Raw genomic sequence first — 22,335 nt, 5'->3', positions numbered from 1 at the left:
CCATCAGATTGCCAGATGGAGAAGCGTGATTCGTCACTCCAGAGAACGCGTCTCCACTGCTCTAGAGTCCAATGGCGGCGTGCTTTACACCACTGCATCCGACGCTTTGCATTGCACTTGGTGATGTATGGCTTGGATGCAGCTGCTTGGCCATGGAAACCCATTCCATGAAGCTCTCTATGCACTGTTCTTGAGCTAATCTGAAGGCCACATGACTGTAGCGATTGACTCTGCAGAAAGTTGCCGACCTCTGTGCACTATGCACCTCAGCATCCTCTGACCCCGCTCTGTCATTTTACGTGGCCTACCACTTCGTGGCTGAGTTGCTGTCATTCCCAATCGCTTCCACTTTGTTATAATACCACTGACAGTTGACTTTGGAATATTTAGTAGTGAGGAAATTTCACGACTGGACTTGTTGCAGAGGTGGCATCCTATCACAGTACCACGCTGGAATTCACTGAGCTCCTGAGAGCAGCCCATTCTTTCACAAATGTTTGTAGAAGCAGTCTGCATGCCTAGGTGCTTCATTTTATACACCTGTGGCCATGGAAGTGATTGGAACACCTGAATTCAATTATTTGGATGGGTGAGCGAATACTTTTGGCAATATAGTGTATTTCTGCACATTAAATTAGGATAGGAGAAAGTATTTTAAAAGTATTTATCAAAAACTTACACAAACGGAAAGGAGAGAGTGGTAGGGAGAAAGGGGAGAGTTTCTCTCCCAGTGCTACATCAATAATGCACTGTCCAGTTTACATGTGAAACTCCTTAACCAATCAGATCTGGCACTGGGCTGGTGGCGGGTGATTGGCAGCTCTGGGAGGGAAATGTGTCTGCTTAAACAGAGATCATGTAGTGCTGTGGGGTTATGGGGTTCTCATTCAACAACAGATGTGTCCTCACCCACTGTCCCTAAGGCAGCTTTTTCTTTTGACTGTCTAATAAATCATACTCTTCCGTCCACAACATTATGCTTAGGTATTACATTGCTTTACAAATCTGGCACAGCATGTATAGCCAGTGTCAACTGAGAAGTTCAAGATGCTCATAAAGATAATGAGAACATATTGCAGACTCACTGTAACTACAGAACAGAAGTGGTTGAGCTCTTGAGATCATTTAGAGACATTAATTTGAGGGTACAGGTTGTTATGTAATTAAAATTAAATAATGGATATCATCCAGAGGTGGAAGGGTTTGCTGTGCTGCTAGACCAATTTGGCATTATCAAGCAGGTTACACAAATAAAGGCAGCAAGTCAAAGGAACAAATCTAGTTTAATAGCCATTATTTCATAGTAATTATAATTAAAACAATACATTTGTCATTTAATTATCAAGATAATTATTTCAAATAATTTTTAGATTGTTTTTTGGCCTTTTTATTTATTTAAAATGTTTGTTTAATAGGACATTAAGGAAATAGCTGATGGTGTTAAATAACCGAATACGTGGGTAGTTGACATGAAATATCAATAATAATATTTAAAAAATATTTAAAAAAAAAATTGAGCTGTCAGAATTAACACATTAGCGCATGCGATTAATTAAAAAAGTTGTAACGCAATCATTTTTCTTTATCGTGATTAATGCATTTACCAGTAAAAACTATTGTTGGGAGGGCAGAACCTTTGCGATGTGTCCGCCCGGAGTCATTACACTGACAAACACATCACGAACACACACATCAGTGATTCAGTGTTAGTGATAAAGTGATGGGGAAAGGACTTCTTAACACTCTGTGTTGTACAAAACAAACCCAGATGGGACTTGTGATAGAAATCAAGTATTTTTCGCCTATGTAAGGCACATTTTTATTACCACAGAAGCATGTCAAGTCTTCACTATCACAAAAACACAGAATGAGACGTTTTTGTCTGCAAGCGCTTTTTATGTGGAGTTCAAAGCAGCGCTTGACGCTGAAGCCCTGATACGAATCATGATCACAGCTTCAACAAAGCGGATTGCCACAGTCTGCTGGCAAATTAATATTGTGGAGGATGAGAGTTTAAGAGATTTAAGGTGCATTGCAATGAAAATGCTACCTATGTGGGGAGTAGTTCTTTCAATTAGTCAAACTCCCACTTAGACTTTGAGAAACGTTTAAAGTTACTTTTATTGGTGCTATTTTAGTGCATTTCTATCTTAATACTGTCGAAGGCTTTGTGCGTAAAATGTTAATAAAGCATTTATATTATATATATATATATATATATATATATATATATATATTTTCCCCCCTAAGATGGAAATAAATACAAAAAAGTATATTTAGAGTTAAATTTCAGCACTTTCAAAATCTGTGGTTAACTACGAAAAATGATGCGATTAATTGTGATTTAAACGACTGACAGCGCTAATACATTTTTTTGTCACATTGCAGGACCATTTAAATTGAACTAATGAAATCAAAAATGTGATTAAAAATGGTGAAAACTTAACTTCCCATATACGTTAAAGAAGCTTTTAACTGTCTTGATTATTTTATTTATTTTTATTTTTTGAAAGACAAGACGATGAAGAAATCTTTGGATAAATAATTATTTTCTGTGAATCCAGCATACTTCCTTTAACATTGCAAATGTACTTGTTGAGTTGCTTCTTCTAAACATTCATGTTAAGGAAATGATGCTATCAGATATGGCAAAATACAGAATGTTGTCATTTATTTGATTCATTATAAAAGACTTCCTCAGCACTGACTCTGGGCTGCAAAAGGCATAGCTGGGGATTTAATATATTGAATTGAGAGAATGGATTTATTTGGGAAAACAATCATTTATGTGAAGAAACTGATTACGAAATAGGATGGACTGCTTGTTTTGATGGCACAAATTATTAATTTTAGGAAATGGATTAGCATACTGAGGAAATGAATTATTAATTTGAGGTTGCTGATTTTTTTGACTGAGGGTTTAACACATTATTATTAGTGATGATGCTTACTAAGAAAAGTGTCACCATTACTGTTGCTCATATACTTAGTATTGCTCATTCTACTGTAAATATTAAACTTTTCCATGTAACTCGTCCTGCACTGTTTGTGCTACAGATATAAATGATAATATTTGATAGCAGCCACACTTGGCAATGAGCACCTCTCCTTAGTTTTTGTTTTATTTTTTTAAATATCTTTTTAAAGCCAAAGTAGCAATCTTCCATTTGGCTTCTTACTAGATTGTTTATGTTTGGGGTGCCTGTTACATAAAAATCCACTGATGATAGAAAGTTTTCCTGCCTTGGACAATCTTGAACATCTTTCTTTTTTTGCTTTTAATTTATAGTTATACATACTGTAGGAATAGAATTAATAAACATTTTAAATGCTTGTAGAATATCAGTTTATTTGAGATTCATACCTTTGGAAATATTCTTTTTTTTTTTCTTTACTTTAGACATTTCAAAGTATGTTTGTGAGGGGCCTGGGTAGCTCAGTGGTAAAAGACGCTGGCTACCACCCCTCGAGTTCGCTAGTTCGAATCCCAGGGCCTGCTGAGTGACTCCAGCCAGGTCTCCTAAGTAACCAAATTGGCCCAGTTGCTAGGGAGGGTAGAGTTACATGGGGTAACCTCCTCATGGTCGCTATAATGTGGTTTGTTCTCGGTGGGACGCGTGGTGAGTTGAGTGTGGATGACGCGGTGGATGGTGTGAAGTTTAATTTGGGAATTGGGCATTCCAAATTGGGAGAAAAAGGGGAAAAAAATCCAAAAATAAAAATAAAAAGCAGGTTTGTGAGCAGATAAATAGACTAGTGTATTTCTGTAGCTTGAACATGTGGCAACACAAAGCATTAGTCACGCATGTGAATAAAATATTTCTGATAAATATGCCTTTTATTACTAAATTCATCTCTGCACAGTATGGTGTTGTGGATTTCAACAGGACTTCTATATGCTGGTCTATTTAATGATTTTCAAAGCAATCACACCAAAGGAGACATTTATGAATGCCTCAGCTGATTCAGGTTTTCAATTTTGGCTTCATGTTTTCTGAGTGATAGTGTGGGGCATATAATGTGCATTCAGAAAGTATTCAGACCCCTTATTATTTTTCACATTTTATGTTGCTGCCTTATGCTAAAATGCTTTAAACTATTATTTTTTTTCACATCAATCTACACTCCATACCCCATAATGATAAAGTGAAAACCAGATTTTTGATAATTTTGCAAATTTAATAAAAAGAAAAAACTGAAATATCACATTGACATAAGTATTCAGACCCTTAATTCAGTACTTAGTTGAAGCAACTTTGGCAGCGATTACAGGTATGATGCTACAAGCTTTGCAAACCTGAATTTGGGGATTTTCTGCCATTTTCAACTGAGACTTACGGAGTCGAGACTGATCTGAATTTGAAATCACACCGTGCGCATTTTCATTCATAAGGTTTACACTGTAATAATATTGGCTTCACATACTCATCATTGCTTTGTCATTTTCTATATGTTTATTTAAAGTAGCGCTTTATACCTGTGCTCGTTGGATGATCATCAGTCTTCTGAATATTTCTTTCTATTATTCGGATGAAATTGTTATCCGTTTTGAAGTCATTATTTGTGCCTTTCCGAATAAGGTATTCAGCTTCAGGCACATCCCTAATCTCTGGAGCTCAAACAGAGTGACCATTGGGTTCTTGGTCACCTTTCTTTTCAAGGCCCTTCTCCCCCGATTGCTCAGTTTTGCCATGTGGCCAGCTCTAGGAAGAGTCCTGGTTGTTCCAAACTTCTTCCATTTAAGAATTATGGTGGCCACTGTGCTCTTGGGAACCTTCAATGCAGCCGAAAGTTTTTTGTAGCCTTCCCCAGGTCTGTACCTCGACACAATCCTATCTCTGAGGTCCGCAGGCAGTTCCTTTGACCTCATGGCTTGGTTTATGCTTTGATATGCATTTTCAGCTGTGAGACCTGATAAAGACAGGTGTGTGCCTTTCCAAATCATGTCCAGTCAATGGAATTTGCCACAGATGGACTCCAGTCAAAGTGTAGAAACATCTCAAAGATGATCCAGAGAAATGGGATGCACCTGAGCTAAATTCCAAGTGGCATAGCAAAGGGTCTGAATACTTAGGTCAATGTGATATTTCAATTTTTTATTTTTCAAAACATTTATCAAAGTTTGATAATCAAAGTTTTCAAAAATCTGGATTTTGCTTTGTCATTATGGGGTATGGAGTGTAGATTGATGTGGGGGAAAAGATTAGTTAAAGCATTTTAGCATAAGGCTGCAACATAACAAATGTGAAAAAATGAAGGGATCTGAATACTTCTGAATGCACTAAATATACAGAATATTAGAAGCTCTGTAATTTCAGCACTTTTCATGTTTCTGTCTCCTTAAGATGAATTGCTTAATTTGTATTCTTTCTCATTGCAAGTCGCATTGGATAAAAGTGTCTGCTAAATGAATAAATGTGTATATATACACAGTGTGCTTTTTGGGGCCAGTAATAATTTTGGTCATCCTCTCCTGGTGGGTTACTGCAGTCATTTGTGTGTGTGAGTGAAGCTGTCACTCAGCAAGGGGGTGACTGCTCTCTCTGACAGCTCCTCATGGCCTGTTTGCCTGCCAACATCACGGTCCAATTTGACTTTCACATCTATTCTAGATTTGCACACACATGGCACTGATATGAGCAATCCTGCCTCAGCTGTTGGACTGACATCTCTCTGTCTGTTTCTCTGCAGGATGAGTGTTCAGTGAGTAGTGAGGAGTTTGATATGAGTGACCCCACATGGATATCAGCTGAACGTCACGCCGCACTATCTGATCTGAACCATCCCTCCAGCACAGAGAGGATGCACAGCCCACAGAATACACACAAGGAGGAGGACGGTAAGAGATCGGCTCATCTTCATCTTAATCGAGGCTCTGAACCCTCTCATTAGCAAGAGAGAAACGATTCGGTCTCAAATGAAATTCATGTGTGCATGTTTTGTTGAGTTGTGTTGGACCAGGGTATATTCAATTTGTGTTTAGTTGTACATAAAAAGTTTGTTTTAGACATATAGTAGCAAGTAAACAAGATATCCCCACATATATGTCAAACTACATTGTGTTTATGTTTGACAGAGTTAAAGCATTGCCTACTTTAAAAACAAGTGAAGTTTGATCGGTGGTTAAACGTGTTCAGATGGTTCTCTCGTACCTGAATGAATGGCTCCTTTCCAGAATAAAATGAAGTATACAGAAAATCTCCATATTACAGTTCTTGTATAGTGACAGGGCAGAAAGTCTTGGAGAAGCTAGAGAAGAGAGGACACCGGTGGCAGTTTATGAGAGCTGCTGTGCCCTGCGGGCTTCCGTCGTTCCACGCACAGCACGTTTTAGTTCATAAACAGATTTTGTGCTTATAACTTTCTTCTTCCCAAAAATTCAGAAATATTATGTCTTTTTTGTACTTTGTAATTGTGGTGAAAAATAATTGTAGCGAAGTTGAATACTTCATTTTTAATCAACTCAAGTAAAAGTACTATTATTTATTTATACTTAAAAACATTTACTCAAGTACTGTAACGAGAGTAGTTGTAATTCGTTACTTTCCACCTCTGGTACAGCACCACAAATTGTTGTTCTGCCAATGACAACACACACAACACTTTATCAGAAAATGCAACAAGTGAACTGTGATTATTTGTTTTACTTGTCTACTTGTCTGATTGGGTGGTTCTTTTTAGGAGCTTTTGGACTCAGAAGTCATTTTCTCTGTAATTCTTTTTCATTTGTATTTTAGTGCACATTTAGTTTCTGTTTCGGTCTTGTTCTTTACAAGCTCATTTTTGTTTTTGTGAGGGCTTTAATTTGTTTGACATACTAATTTAACAATGAATCCAGATTAATCACATTGGTTTCGTGGTTAATGCGTTAACACATAAAAAATTGTCCTGTGTAGTTACTAGGTTTGTTCATTTGTATGAATAATGCTCATAACATAGATTTATGCAACAGAGCTCTTTACTTGCCTTGCTCACACAAAATAGGCTACAACAGATTCAGTATTTCTCAAACTGCATCAAAACACACAGAAACTGCTTTAATGTTTTTGTTAACCAACATATTTTTTTCACTGCTATTTGTTGTTATTGAAAAAGGAAGTATGGGCGGGACAAATGGGCCAGTAGGTTTTAGTTACCTCACTGTCATGAACCGTGATTCGCAACTTGCTAGTAGGCTGCAGGTGATATTTGGAGGAGGGACATACAGGTACTCATTCCTAGAGAGCATTTGATTGGACAGAAATCTGTGTAGTGCAAGATGAGTCATCAGTACTTTTGGTCTGTTTTCCTGGAAGAGAAAGAGTACATTTGAAATGCATATCTCTGCTGAAAGTGAATTTTGTCAACCATTAGGAGTACTTGTAGATGGCCTCAAGACTGCTTCAGGTCTTTCAAGGGAGGTAAGAGGAAGTTTCTGCTGATGTTAAAGGTCAGTGGTTCTTCACTGCATTCTCCAACAGAGTCTCTGTGTCTGTGCAGTGACATTAGCAACCCAGAAAGCTCTGTGTTTAGATAATAGTGGCAAAGCAGAGAGAGTTTTCTCCCCAACTCTCTTTTTCTATCAATCAATCTGTGGTGGATTTATAGCTGTAATCTTTCTGTATTGAAGGCAATCTGAAGCCTGCTTTTGATAAACACATCCATACAGCCTTCTTTTCAACTGCTTCTGATAAATGTATACATACAGAGCCTCATAGACACCTACACAGGCACAAAGTCACGAAAGAATCAACTACTGAATCACAAACTGAACTGTTTTCACAGTGACGGTACCTTCTAAACCTCACCCCATTCACCCTTTCTTGCTGCTTGAGTCATGCCAGATGAAGTCTCTGTTCACAGAGGATCAATTCATTCTTATCAAGAATACATAGTATCAAAATTAGTTTCAAAATAGGATTCAACACACCCTGTTTTTTGTTATTGATTAATGCATTAAAGGGCATATCACAAAAACAGGATTTTCCTGCTTCTTGACATAAGAGTGTTTGACGGCATTTTCTCATTTCTGTTTTCTTTAAAAGAATCAAACTCTGTACTCCCTTGAGGGAACCAAAACATGGTCCAAGTGAAAAAGATCCCAGTGCACTTTAAATTCACACTGTTGCTGGCTTCACAATTGGTCAGAAATGTGTGTTATAAATATTCACAATGTGCTTTATAAATGAACTGCAACAAAGATTTAAAGCTTACTGTGTTCAGATGTCTGAGTTCAGTTCCCTTTGAAGGGGTCTGAGTTCATTTGAAATGTTCAGCCAAAATTGTTTAAACCACTCTGCCATCCATGAAACCAACAAAGGGAAAACACTGTTTGATGTACTGTACTATATTGATATACTTTTAAGTTCAGCAACGCTTGTCCACCCATATCATTTATTACACTCTCAAAGTACTTATACAGTATATTTGTACATATCTTAATATTATTCAATAAACTTTAAATATATTGTTTCTATATATTTTATAATAAATAACTTTAAATCAATAGTTGTATATTTTTCCCTCATTTTTAATTTGTCATTCCATTACATCAGTGCTTCAGTGAAACAAAAAAGCAATTACAATAACAAAGTGGTTAAAAAAAAAGTATATAACAACCATTCCATTTGCCATCACGGAAGTATCAGTCTACAACAGGTGGAGAATTACTAATTTAATTTAAGATTTAAAGACAATTATTAATTTAAACAATAATAATAATGATTATAATAATGATTATTGAAATATAAATACATTTTAGGTTCAAGGTGAACTTGTTTAGGTTGTATACACATGTATAGGCTAACCTGCAGAGTTGCATTCACAATGCATGTTAAGCACGAGCTGCTCCATGGAAATAAAGCTAACTAAACTTCGAGCACCTTCTGAGACAGTCTGAGGTCATTTACAGCATTCTCATAGACAATGATAGACTCTGATAGAATCTTAACAAACAGTGTTTCAGAGACGTGCATTGACGGCTTTCGCTTGCTCTTAAAAATATAATAAAATGTGTTTCTTCAAGCGCATGTCTTTGTGTCTTACAGAATTTATTGCTTTAAAGTTAGCCCACCACAGTGGCGGGTAGGTAAGCACAATTACCCATGACATAGGCTACCCACATTTGGCGGGTGCTAATTTCATACCCTGGGCTACTATTTAACGAGTTCCCAGCTCCATGGTTTTGTAATTTCCTGATTTTTGATCATCGATCTTCGTCTGTCAATGAGTGCCGCAATCGGCTTTGGGATATTTGTCAGATATCATCGATATCCGATTACATCATCCTGTCACCCAGCCCTTTTTGTGATTCACCTTGGAGTTGGTTGGTTTGGCTCATAGCTTAGAACCCTTATGGAGGTTTTTTGAAATCCCTTAGGAAGAAATGATTGGGAAAAATGCCTCAGAAACAAAGCCAGCTGAAATAGTGGACTGGCACTTTTGCGCTCTTACTTGAATGCTGAGTTCTATGAGACATTGACAGTGAGAGACATACACAGCCCAGCTGCACACTGAGATGATTATATTCAGGGTACAACGAGAGCAGGGGCAGACCTCAGAAACCTTTCGCTTGGAGGACAGTCATAGGCGGGTCCTTTCAGAGCACTCTGTGAAGCTGACACTGACAGCCATCAGCTGAGAAAGACCACAAGACCTGCCACACTAAACCCCTCTATCGCCAGGAATCTGACAAGAATTTACAGCAAAGAGGATGAAAGAGGAAGAGAGATGATGATGGAAAAAAGAGAGGTATAGGGACGTTCATGGAGTCAAAGACAAACAACAAGATTAGGTAATTAGGACTGCTCACTCCGGTGATTGGAGTTGCTCTTGAAAGTGGAATGTTCTGGTACACAAACACCTTTCTCACCTCAGGCAGGTCGGTTGATTCCAGATTGCCTTTACATGAGAAAACAGCGTCAAATGAGAAAATATGATGCATTTGACCGTATAACACAAATCTTAAACTTGTAGGAAGTTTCGTCTGCAATGCAACCATGCAGACAACGTACTGATTGGCCATGTATTAGGTGTAGTCATCTGGTTACTTTCCCTGTACCTGTTTGGCCTCTTGTAAAAGTTAATCAATGTCTAAATGGCAAATTACTCATGCTGTTAATCTCAACCTAGACTGTCTAACCTGTGGACTGAAAACAGTAATTTTGCTTGTGTTCTGTTGCATTCATGTTATATGTTGATTAGTGCTTTGTTGATGCAATCATATATCGATATATTGTGATTCTTTTTTTTTTATACTGCCATCCATCCATCCATCTAGGGATGTCCCAATACCATTTTTTGTGAACAAGTACGAGTACCGATACTTTTTAAATAATCTCAATAGTAAATGACGTGATTTTAATCTGTGCGCTGAATGTTTACATAATGACATTCGTACGTCAGATGGTATCGGTTTTTGGTATCGGAGCATTTTTACAAGTACCAGTACATGAGCGTGGTATCGGACCTGATTCCAATATCAGTCCATCCATCCATCCATCCCAATCCAATTTTCTACGGTTCAGTTAATGAAGAAGCAGGTCGTCTAAATAAGTGCAAACTCTGAAAGTGGAATCTCCGTACACATTTTGAGCTGTATTAATTGCTATCCAGTGTGATATCATGATGCATCATGATATAATTAATTGTGACATATGTATAATAATGTGTGTCGTCCTATTTGAGTATCTGTGGGGTTGGAATGTAGCAACTTTAAAAAATCCATAGTTTTGTATGTTTTCAAAGCATTGCCAGTGCGTTTTAGTCATTCAAACAGTCTGTGAAGTGATGCTCAAGATTAGGCACTCTATTTTTCAATTAAACCAATTAGTTGGTCCACATAAAAGGTTTCTTCAATATTTTGCATGGAAAAAGAATGTTTATTTGAATCTAGGTGCACAGTGTATTCATAAATGGCATTACCTGCAGGTGTAATTGCTTCCTGTAAATGTAAGGGAATGTATATATATAGGTGTGTGATCAGGGGTGTGAAGTGTCAGTCTTGACACAGTGGCTTCCTATGGCTGTGGCCTTGGTCCTGTGCCCTCTCATTCACAGCGGAAGAGCCTTAGGGTGGAAAGAGAGAGAGAGAGAGAGAGAGAGAGAGAGAGTGTGAGTGGGGGGATGGACATTGGAGGCTGCAGGATGGAGTAAAAGAAGACCAGCCTCTGAGGCCTGTACATGTTACAAACACACACACACACACACACACACACACAAAATATGTTCTCCTATCCCAGTTTAATATGAAATGTCAGCTATAAGTAAGCCAGATATTGGTTGATTTCCCCAAAAAGTGTAAACATTGTGGATCTGTAGCGCTTTGAAAACATTGCTCTATTTGCTCTACTTATGATTGTCTCTGCATATTAAGATGGGATAGGAAAATGTATTTTAACATAAAAAATTGTCTAAAAATTATATTGCCTCTAATGCTGTTCTTTGCCTGAAATAATTGAACTGTTTAAAGTCCCAACTAATGAAGCCATATTGTCTGAACAGATGCTGTCAAGGTCATACTCTGCCCCAATGCACCACAATACTCCTGTACATCACTGCACCCTGTGATCGGCCTGGAAAGTTCATCAGATCCCTGTTGTGGTGTATAATAAACCTGAGCTAATGCATTATATCAGTGCAGTAGTGCACTGAAGCTCTTTACTAATGCATTAGAACCCTGCAGCGATGAATTACATCCCTTTACTAGTGAACAAGTGAATCGTATTCTCACCTGGTTATTATGCATTTTAAAAGGCATTATTAGTTGGAGCCTTGGCCTAGTGGTTAGAACTCATGCTCCAGACATGCTCATGCAGGAAATGCAGGTTTGAATTGGGCCTGCATGGTGTCTCGATCCTACTCCATCTCTATCTCTACCTAATATGTGTCAAGGTCACAATTCACCCCAAAATCAAAATAAAATAATGTATTTTGTATAAAGAAAATGAAGCCTTTTTTATTTAGAACATAAGCTAATTATTTTTTATGAAAATTAAGCAAAAATACTGTTTATGACCTTACTTTGATAAAAGAAAACCCTTAAAGGTGTTACCATGATCAGACACGTTGTCAGCTTATTAAGCATAATAAGTGTACAATTGTGCATGTGAACGCACTCAGTGATATTTAAATAATAAATTAAAGTCAGTGCAGTAATTACTACCACGATGTGTAAATACTTCACTATTTAAGTAATATATAATTCTTTTTTCATTGCAGCAATTTATTTATTTTTTGTTTATTTTTTGCGTTATGGGGATGTGAATTGGAGGGTGAATTGGTTTTCTTTTGGCAAAATAAACATTCAAATTTATTTCTTTTGATTTTAGGGTGAAATGTAACGTGGACGTGCTCTTGACAGTTTTCGTGAAATTTACACGTTTATAGCCTCAATCACTAAAAAGTGTCAAAAAGAAGTCAAAAAAATAAAAAGGCATTATTACACATTAATAATCCCCACAAAAGATTTTAAAAATACCTTTAATACATCATAATCAGGTCATAGTGCACCTTTGCCTGTACTGGCAGGTTCCTTGGACGTCATCAGAAATCTGGTCATAAGCTGAAGCTCAGGCAAGCTCAAGCTCGAGTGATTCAGACCTGCTATTAGAGCTTAGATGGATTTGAATGACCTTTGTCATTACATGCGTGGATTTGCTTCAACCCTAGTGGCAAAGTAACCTAAAGGACAAGTACAAGTCCAGCCTTGAGCCTGTGTTTGTGGTGGTGGGTTAAGTAGGCCAAGTGAAAATGACAGTGTAACTTGATGGCTTTCCCTCTGGAGGCCAGTGATGGAGGTCAAGTGTAAAAGTAAATAATTAGATAAAAGTAGTAGCTTCACAAGCTTGTTTAATACTCACCTAAAGGTGTGATTATCCAAGGGGCTATTAGACATTGATATAACAATATTGCCCTTACAGTCAGCATTTAACCAGTAGACAATGCTCAATGCTTCTTTTAGAACTCATCTACATATAATAAGTGGTGCTTGCTAACACTAGTTTGCATGTATTATTTCACTCTTACAAAGCAGTTTATCCGTATATAATGCACTGAATTTGGTCTAATGTTGAACAAAATTGCATTAACAATTTATCACACAGTGTTTGCGATCGATTAACAGATACGCAGTATAGTGTGCATATAGTGTCAAGTATATTTCTGTTATGAAGTATGTGAGAGTCTTCAGTGTTTGTGTACACTGATTGTGTTTGTTGGTGATTCCCCTGGCTGCACTAGAAAGCATGTTAACAGATGTAGAACAGCAGTTGTACACTCTAAAATATTATTCTCACACATACAATACACACACCTGTCAGTTAAATGTTCCTCATCTCTCCTTTTCTAACCTCCCTTTATCATCTCCTTTCCTGTCACCTCCCCTTCCCTTCTCTCCTCATCTCTCCTTTATACACCAGTGCTCTCTGTATTCACGCTATCCCTCTGTTCTCATCCTTTAGACAGCTGCATCTCTGATCTGCTCTCTACAGTCTCAGCATTTACAGATAGATAGCTCAGAGATTCAGTAACAACACCAGCAGGCACAATCATCAAACGTAGAACAAGTGAGCGCTGATGCACATGTCCCAGAAGAAAAACTCTCTTCCAGATACTTGAATGAGAAGTCTGGAGCCCTTCGTCACAGCTGCCAGTGATTTACTTAAAGCACTCAGTGTGTGTGACTCAGACAAATAGCAGGCTGAAACATGACAGTGGAAGCTTCATGAAAATATGTGTTACAGCCGATTGTCTCAGTCCTGGTGGTGTCTGCTCTGTGGGAGAATATGGTGATTACTGGCATGTGGAGACTCACTGGTTGTGTCTCTGTATTCTGTATATAGCAATACCTACAGGTTTTTTTTCTGTTGGACTTCTTTTCTCAATTTTTGGGTCTATTGCTACTTTTTATGGACCCTAGTCAGAGATGCCATATTGAATTTGAAATGGAGGTACAGTCTGTTCAGTGGGCTGGGAAAACATCCTGGAAATGATGTAAGCCAGATTCGAACTCACTTTAAGATATATGAGCACCATAGCTCAATGTGTCAGAGCGCTTGCTAACTGCTAGACCATATTGCTGTTTCCGACTCAACTTCTATTCTAAATGAATGCACACAATTATGGCATGCAGCTGACCTCCAGAAACTGTAGAAAACAGCAGTGTTGTGTCCGTCAGGTGAGTTGATGGTGGCATGCTGCTCTGATTGAATGACTGAATGGTTCATTAATGCTGTCAGGTCATTCTCTCTGGTTTCAGCAGGTCGCTGATTCTTATCTGATTCAACCATCTGACCAGTAAGCTATAGACAGAGATCCCAAGCCTATACTGAAGAGTGCAGCTATTCCCAATAAACTAGGCTGTCAAGTCTTAAGATGTACCATGTAAGTCGATAATACTTGAATACGTAGATGTGAAGTCATTTGAATCAGACGTCGTCTCCGTGTAGGTCTGGGGGGAAAAAAGACTATGCCCCCCAACATAAGCCTAAAAGCAGTAAAGAGTTTGTGTGGGAGAGACAGAGAGAAGCCAAGGGCAATAATCACATGATCACCTAAAGGAAATGTTATTAAAAATGCAAGGCCATTAACATGACATTTCCCAGTGTGTGTTCTATTTGATTATGAGTATGTTTGCCGAGTTAATCTGAAGGACCCGGAGTGAGATAGTGAAGGATGGAGGGGAGAAATAGGGAAGGAGCAGGCCGATAAAATCTGAAAGGCTCTTCAGATGAATCATACAAGAGAGAGAGAGCTTGAAGAACGGACCACTGTTCACCTCCCCCCTCTTTTATGCACATGATCAGGCAGCCCCCTCGCTCATTATGACTGCATGTGGGGGCAGTGACTGATAGAGATGCATTTGAGGATAAAAAGAAAGATGGAATGTGAAAATGTCCTTAAGATCCCTCTATTTTTTTGTCAAGACGAGAAATGTGTACTCTGTTTAGAGAATAAATATCTACTCCCTGGGTCTCTTTATTGTGTTTACTAAGCTATACTTTGGGGACAAAATCTGACAGAATCTCCCTTTGTGGATGTTCTCAAAGGTAAAAAATATTTTTTTTCTTGTAAAGGGTAGAGTAACATCAAGTCCTAACCATACACAATGTGAAAAAGTGACAAATGATAAAAGCTATCTATTTAATGTTTAAAAAAAATTGTCTAAGGGTGCTTTTAAACAAGCACTTTTGATGCACATCCAGGTTCGTTTGACCTCAAAGTTCAGCTTGTTTAGTTGATGTGAATGCTATTTTACAAACTCGGGTGTGCACTTGCGAATCGCACCCAAGTCCACTTGAAAAGGTGGCCTTGGATACATTTAATGCGAACTCCAGTATGGTTCGCTGCTGAGTCCTGATATGAACGCAATTCATTCTTAATTGCATAATGGAACAGCTATTGATGACATATATTTTGCATCTTTATATGCTCCCAGTCGCAATTATCAATGTATAATGCATGTTTCTTGTCTTCAAATAAATCGACTTCACAGCAGCTCACATACTTCACATCATTTGCAACACATCCATGGGTCTGCAGCAGACAAACGCAAGTGCTATTCTGTGTGTTTGAAGTTTTGTTGGTAAATCCAAAGAGACAAACACTTCAGTAAAACAGTGGAACAGGCGTCTTCTCTTGAGTAATTACACTGGTAAACAGCTGCTGCTTGTACTCATCGTGGCACCCATGTTGATGCGAAATATTGTACCACAGTTGGACCAAAATAATAATATGTGAAAAGGCCTTAAAATTCTCATTGGTCAATGCAGTTAAAATTTTTAAATATTCTACTTTTGATCGCATAATGCAGCATCACTTTTGCAAACCCTTGCATTTTTCCTCAACATCTTTGTGAAGCGTCATCCCCATTTAAATCAATGGATTTTCATTCGATCTGTTAAGAAGTGTTAACTCTAGCATGTTGACCCTTAATATGAGTTTTTGTCAATACAGCCGTGACCCTGACATCGCTTTATTTCTCTTTCTGAAGTGTCACACTGGGTAGCCTCACCTACAGTGAATTCTCATTCACCTAAACATAGCTGCATGCAAAACATCAAATATGTTTTAGCGGTTTCTCCGTCACATTGCGCAGCATTTTTGTGTTCATTATGTACAGACAAATTGCTTGTCTCTGGAATCTTACTGCATCTTGTCAGGTTAATACATGGTGTCATGGTTAGTCTGTAATTATATAATTAGCATTGTTTAAAAACAATAGAGGTCTATGGTATATCCTCATTTAGATAGCTACTGAAGGTAGTGTGTGTGTTGGGGTGCTCTACTGAAGCCCTCATTTGCCTTGGGAGAGGATGGTTTCCACTGAGCCAAGACCAGAGGTTGCTTAATTATTAACTGCCACCCCTCAACGCATCCTCAAATAACAAGGGTTTGAATTAATTATTACACTTAAAGGTTTGTGCACATGACCAATGGCTAACAATGTGTTTTGTTTGCAGGAATGGCAGCCTGCTGTGATTTAGCACATGCATGTATTTGGGTTCGTTATCTCTGTACAATTAGATCGTAGACACCTGATCAAGCCATAAGGTTGGTTTACTTCTAATGAGGAGTGTGTATGTGTGTGTGTATGCTGTAGACTTAAGGATACAATCAAGGATGATGAGGTGGCGCACTTAACCACACGAATCGCACATCCCATCGACTATTTCAACACATTCAGCATTTCTCAGAATTCAACCCTCAATGTGGGAGCTGTGTAAAAGAGTGTTTGTGTAAGCACCCTTTTTGCAGAGGCCTTGCACCTCTCCCTGATTGTTTTATGGGGTATGGGTATGGTACATTTCAGAGAGGCTGTAAAAAGGTTGCTCCATAAATCTCCAAAATGCCCCTGAAATTTGGACCCAGCGCTATCAGCTTCTCCGGCTTTTACTGGAGGGCGAATAAAATGCACTATTGGAGGAAGGAGATAAGATAAACCATTATAAAAGGGGCACTCAGCCGTGCCTGTTTGTTCTTCTAAATTTAAAGAAGGTGTGTTTGCGGCACCCAGTGACCTTGGTTTGATTGCCAGTCGACAAAAACAGTGACAAACATGGGTGTTAATTAATGGGAGAGTGAGTAACAAAAATGTTCCCTTAAAGGGATAGTTCACCCAAAAATTAAAACTGTGTAACCCTTTACTCACCCTCATGTCATTCCAGACCCATATGAATATCTTACTACTGTGGAACACTAAATAAGACAAAATTCTTAATGTCAGGAATGCTCTTTTTAATAATGGGAAATGGGGCTGTAGAGCTCCAAAAAATATTTTTAAAAAGCATTATAAATGTACCATAAAATTAGTCCATACAGCTCGTGTGCTATATGTAAGTCTTCTGAATCCATATGATAGTTTTACGTGAGGAAATGGATGAAATTTAAGTTGTCGTGTGCTTAAAATCTTCCCTTCTGAAGTAGTTTTCAAATCTCGTTTAAATTATTATGTGTCAAGACACATAACACCAGGTTTGACGTCACTGATGTGAAACATCATTGGATCTTGCATGTTTCGTGATTGACATCAAATCTGGCGTGACTCATCTTGATGTGCCATATTTTAATGGAATGAGATTTGAGAGCTGCAGCAGTGGGGATGATTTTCAGTGAATAGCTACTTCAATTTCAGTCTATTCTTCACAATCATCTGGCATGAGAAGACTTGGAATGTAGCATACAAGTCTTATGGACTGCTTATAAGGTCGTTTTTTGTCATTTTTCATTTTCGGAGCTCAACAGTCCCAGTTCCCCTTATGGAAATAAGCACTTATATAATAGTTTGTGCTTCATGGAAGAAGGTACAGTTCAGGTTTGTAACAAGAGTTTAATTAAACAATGACTGAATTTTCATTTTTCATTCAACCTTTTAATGTGTGGTGCGCCACCAGCAAGGGCTTTTGGGAAAATAGCAGGCCGTATTAAGATCTGGATCAGCTTATGGGGCAGCACCAATTGTCGACCTTTGGCACATTTTCTGTGTTAGAATGCATTAGAAAGAGTTGTGAAAGGCACAGATGTGAGATTGAGGGATGGGGATGGGGGGTGGGGGGGGATAACATGGGATCACCCGGTGACCCAGCTGTTGGTCAGAGAGGGACTCACAAACACACAGATGTGAAGTTAGCGTAGTTGTTAAAAGGAGAGTTAACCCTAAGCCCCACCATGCCCACCAACTATCCCCATCCTAACCAGGCCAGAGGATCAGCCGTACAGTTTCTGTACATTACTCTCCCTCCCTTGATCTCATCTTTACTGCTACTGAAAACCCTCTTAATAATTTTAATGAGGTATGCGCCCAAGCATTTACACTTTTAACCCTCATCCGGTTAAATCAGTAATCTCATGGAGGCAAAAGCAAGGGCTAGAGAAGGGTGGTTTTTTTTTTTTGGTCTGTCAACTAGTTCTAGGATCACATGACTTTTCTCTATCACATTCCATTACAGTATACAGATCTGAAATGTAGGTGGCGCTCTAATGCATTTTTTCCCTCAAGGATGAGCTCGTCCATAGACATTCTGTGTAATTTTCAAAACGTTGACCTGCCTAGTAAAAATGAGATGTTGTGCAAGCCCTAGTATATATTGTGTTTAGATCAGTTTACCTGCCCACTGTCTGTGCGGAATTAATGGTCCATACATTAGCAATATCAGCATCTGTGTTTGTATGTATCCTCTAATCATTATGTAGTCGACTTCAAAGACTAATACCAGGTGAAATCCTCTTTCAAATCACCATTCGATGTCAAGCCTCGTCATGTATTTGTTGTAACAGAAAACCTATTAGTCATACAGGATTAAACTCTAGTCTGTAGGTAAACTTACACCGCACACGCTGTGGGTTGATACCATTCAGTCGATAGCAGTCATCAGGATCGCTTCCTAATTTCCAGAGAACTTCCTGTTTTGTTTTTTTCTTTAAAGGAGTGCTGATACTTTAGCTCTCTCTCTCACTCTGGCCATCATTGCTGGTACACTCGTACATTAGTGCAAGTGGGTTTGTGTGTAATTCTGCCCCCTACCCACTGAGATGATTGGAAGTTATTTTGTGCTGAAAGGAAATTAGATCAGATAATGCTTTCCCACAGTTTAGCTTCTGACCAACAACGTGTGCAATGACTGAAGTCATAGTGGATTGCAGTGGGACATTAGACCTATAGATTTCATGCAGTGTCTTGTGAAGCATGATGCAACTTTGGAAGGGGCACGAGTGGACATACTGGCTCAAGACATGACTAAAGGGACAAAAATAATATAGTGTAATTTAAATCCCAACCATACACATTTTTTATTTTTTTGTAAATAAACCAGCAAGAAAAATCACAACTGAAAACTTGACAGCCAGTGATCACCATGCATTTGAATTTTGTTCGGAAAAGACCAGCTTTCTGCTCTGTATTTTGATAATAACTCTTATGTTCTACATGAAAAAAGTTATATTTCAGGCAACGTGAGGGTAGGTTGATGATGACCGAATTTTCAGTTTAAAGTAAATGATCTGCACTTTTAGGTGCTTTTAGGACAAACACTTTTTACCTATAATAATCATGTTACTTCTCAAAAAAAAAAAAAAAAAAAATCTTTTGGAAGTTGTGTTTAAAATCCACTTGGCTCAGAAATCCTAGAAGACTCTTATTTATTCATCACCGAGACCTGGCTGAATCTTAGTGAACAAATGGCCCTGGGGGATCTAACACTGCCAGGCTGTGACTTTTTAAATTCCCCACGGACTTCAGGGCAAGGAGGTGGCGTTGCCACTGTTTTTAGAAACTTTTTAAATGCAGAATGCTACCTATGGATATGTATTCCAGTTTTGAGGTCCAACTATTAAAGTTTGACGCCCTGGGTCGTGCCTTATGTGCACTTGTGTACAGACCTCCCAGATTTAATAGGGACTTTATTGAACAATTTTCGGACCTTCTCTCTGGACTGGTGTCACGCGGTGATAGACTCCTGATTCTTAGGGATTTTAATATCCATGCATGCTGTCCATCAAAACCGGTGGTAAATGAATTTCTCTCCCCAACGAGTCTTTAAATTTTGTTCAACAAGTCACTGGTTCTACCCACAACATGGGTCATACATTAGATCTAGTGTTATCTTATGGTATCTCTGTATCTAACTTAGAAATCTTAGATATTGGCATCTCTTTTTATGTTTGAGTCTGTCTCTACTTCTCCTCTCCCTACTACTTCTCTGTCTTTACGTCACTCCCGGTCCATTTGCTAATCTACTGCCAATCTTTTTTCAGAATTTTATTTATCGCATTTTACTGATGATGTCTCAGATAAAGTCAATACTGAATCACTGGTTAAAGTTTTCAATCAATCTTGTACTTTCACTCTTGATAATGTCGCTCCGCTTAAGCCAAGGAGAATTAAGGGCGTTTCACAGCCTTGGCTAAATGACATCACCCGTGCTCTCTGACAAGAGTGTAGAAAAGCGGAGCACAAGTGGAAAAGAGACAAGCTTCAGGTCTCTTTTGACATCATAAAGGTGTCTTTAACAAGCTATCAAAGAGCAGTGAAAGAAGAAAAAGCTAAGTTTTTCTCTAAAGTAATCTCTGATAATGCAAATTGACCAAAAGTATTGTTTAATACTATCCATTCTGTCTTAAACCCCATGAGAGATGCTTTTTTGGATGCTACTCAAGAGACCTGTGACAAATTTTTTAACTTTTGTACTCACAAAATCGAGCATATTAAAAGTGCTATTGTACCTTCACAATTTGATCAACCACTAATACCTTCCTCATCCAGCTCCCTGACTCACTTTGAACCAGTTTCGTCATGAACAGTTAGCAGATGTAGTCTCCAACTATTAGTTTTTAAAACTATTAGTTCCAGTGTGACAGTGATAGTTAACAGCTCCTTAGGTAATGGAGTTGTTCCGAGCAGTTTTAAGCATGCAATTCTACATCCTTTGTTTAAAAAGCCTTCTTTGGATCCAGCAATACACAATAATTATAGGCCAATCTCTAAATTGCCTTTTATTTCCAAGATCTTGATATTCTTGATGTAGATATTTTTCTCTCCATGGATTCAGGCTTACATGTTGTCTTAGTCTTATTAGATCTTAGTGCCGCATTTGACACCATCAACCATAACATTCTTCTCAATCGTCTCAAGTGTAGGGTTGGCATCCAGGGTATGGTCCTGGTTGTTGGTTTGGCAGTGGTTTGCCTCCTATCTAAAAGATAGGATGTTTTCTGTAAATGTAGGGAATTTCTCTTCTACATCGGCTCATTTATCATGTGGCGTCCCTCAAGGGTCAGTTTTAGGACCCTTATTGTTTTCCTTGTATACGCTTCCTCTGAGCTCTGTTTTCCAGAAGTATAGCATATCCTATCACTGTTATGCTGACGATTCCCAATTTTACTTACCAGTGAGCTTAGACAAGAAGTATTCATTTTATAACATCCTAAATTGTTTCGAAGATATTAAACATTGGCTGGCAAACAATTGTTTACAATTAAATGAAAGCAAAACTGAAGTTTTGATTTTAGGTCCCTCCATGTCCTCCTTACCTGGCCTGGCCGTCCATTTAGGTCCTCTGATCATCGAATGTACAAGATCATGTAAGAAGTCTTGGAGTGATTTTAGATTCATCATTACTTTTTAATATGCAAATTAGTGCCATTGTCAAGGGTAGCTTTTTCCACCTGAGATCTATCGCTAAAGTCAAACATTTTCTTTCCAGCAAAGACCTGGAAATTGTGATCCACTCACTAATTTCATCAAGGTTAGACTATTGTAACTCACTGCACATTGGCCTCCCTCAAACTGCATTATCCTGCCTACAGCTGGTTCAAAATGCAGCAGCTAGTCTTTTGACACGGTCAAGAAAGAGGGATCACAATACCCCCGTATTAGCATCTCTACACTGGCTTCCCGTAAAATTCAGGGTCAATTTTAAAATTCTGCTTTATGTTTACAAGGCACTATCTGGTCTCACACCCAAATACATCAGTGATCTTCTCGTCCCTTACTCCCACACCAGAGCACTCAGGTCTTCTCATCAGCTTCTTTTGAGGGTTTCTCGTTGTCGCTATAGATCTAAGGGTGATCATGCCTTCTCTGTGGTAGGTCCTAAACCCTGGAATAGTCTCCCTAACCATGTGAGGTCAGCTTCTTCAATAGCCATTTTTAAATCCTCTTTGAAAACATATTTATATTCTTTAGCATTTGAATAGGACTTTTTAATATGTTAAATTAGGTAAATACTTGATGCAGTTTTTAATTGTATCGATTTATTATTATTATTTCTTTTTTTGTATGTATATAATTCTGTCATTGTATATTTATTTGATTGATTTGTAAAGCACTTTGAGTCAACTTCTGTTGTTTTTAAATGTGCT

General features: G+C 38.2%; 1 protein-coding gene across 6 annotated transcripts in view; it reads left to right on the top strand.

Moving 5' to 3' along the window:
- The window catches only part of LOC127420373 (nucleolar protein 4-like), a 142,027-nt gene that overhangs the window by 75,915 nt on the left and 43,777 nt on the right, over positions 1-22,335 (top strand). For all 6 annotated transcript variants that reach the window (XM_051662614.1, XM_051662613.1, XM_051662616.1 and 3 more), the window contains one exon: positions 5,692-5,839. In XM_051662614.1, the coding sequence (XP_051518574.1) occupies positions 5,692-5,839 (148 nt within the window). The remainder of the gene's footprint in view (positions 1-5,691; positions 5,840-22,335) is intronic.

This window comes from Myxocyprinus asiaticus, chromosome 29 (assembly GCF_019703515.2).
Source record: "Myxocyprinus asiaticus isolate MX2 ecotype Aquarium Trade chromosome 29, UBuf_Myxa_2, whole genome shotgun sequence".
Lineage (NCBI taxonomy): Eukaryota > Metazoa > Chordata > Actinopteri > Cypriniformes > Catostomidae > Myxocyprinus > Myxocyprinus asiaticus.
Note: the sequence above shows the minus strand (reverse complement) of the source record. Positions and strands in the feature narration are given on the sequence as shown.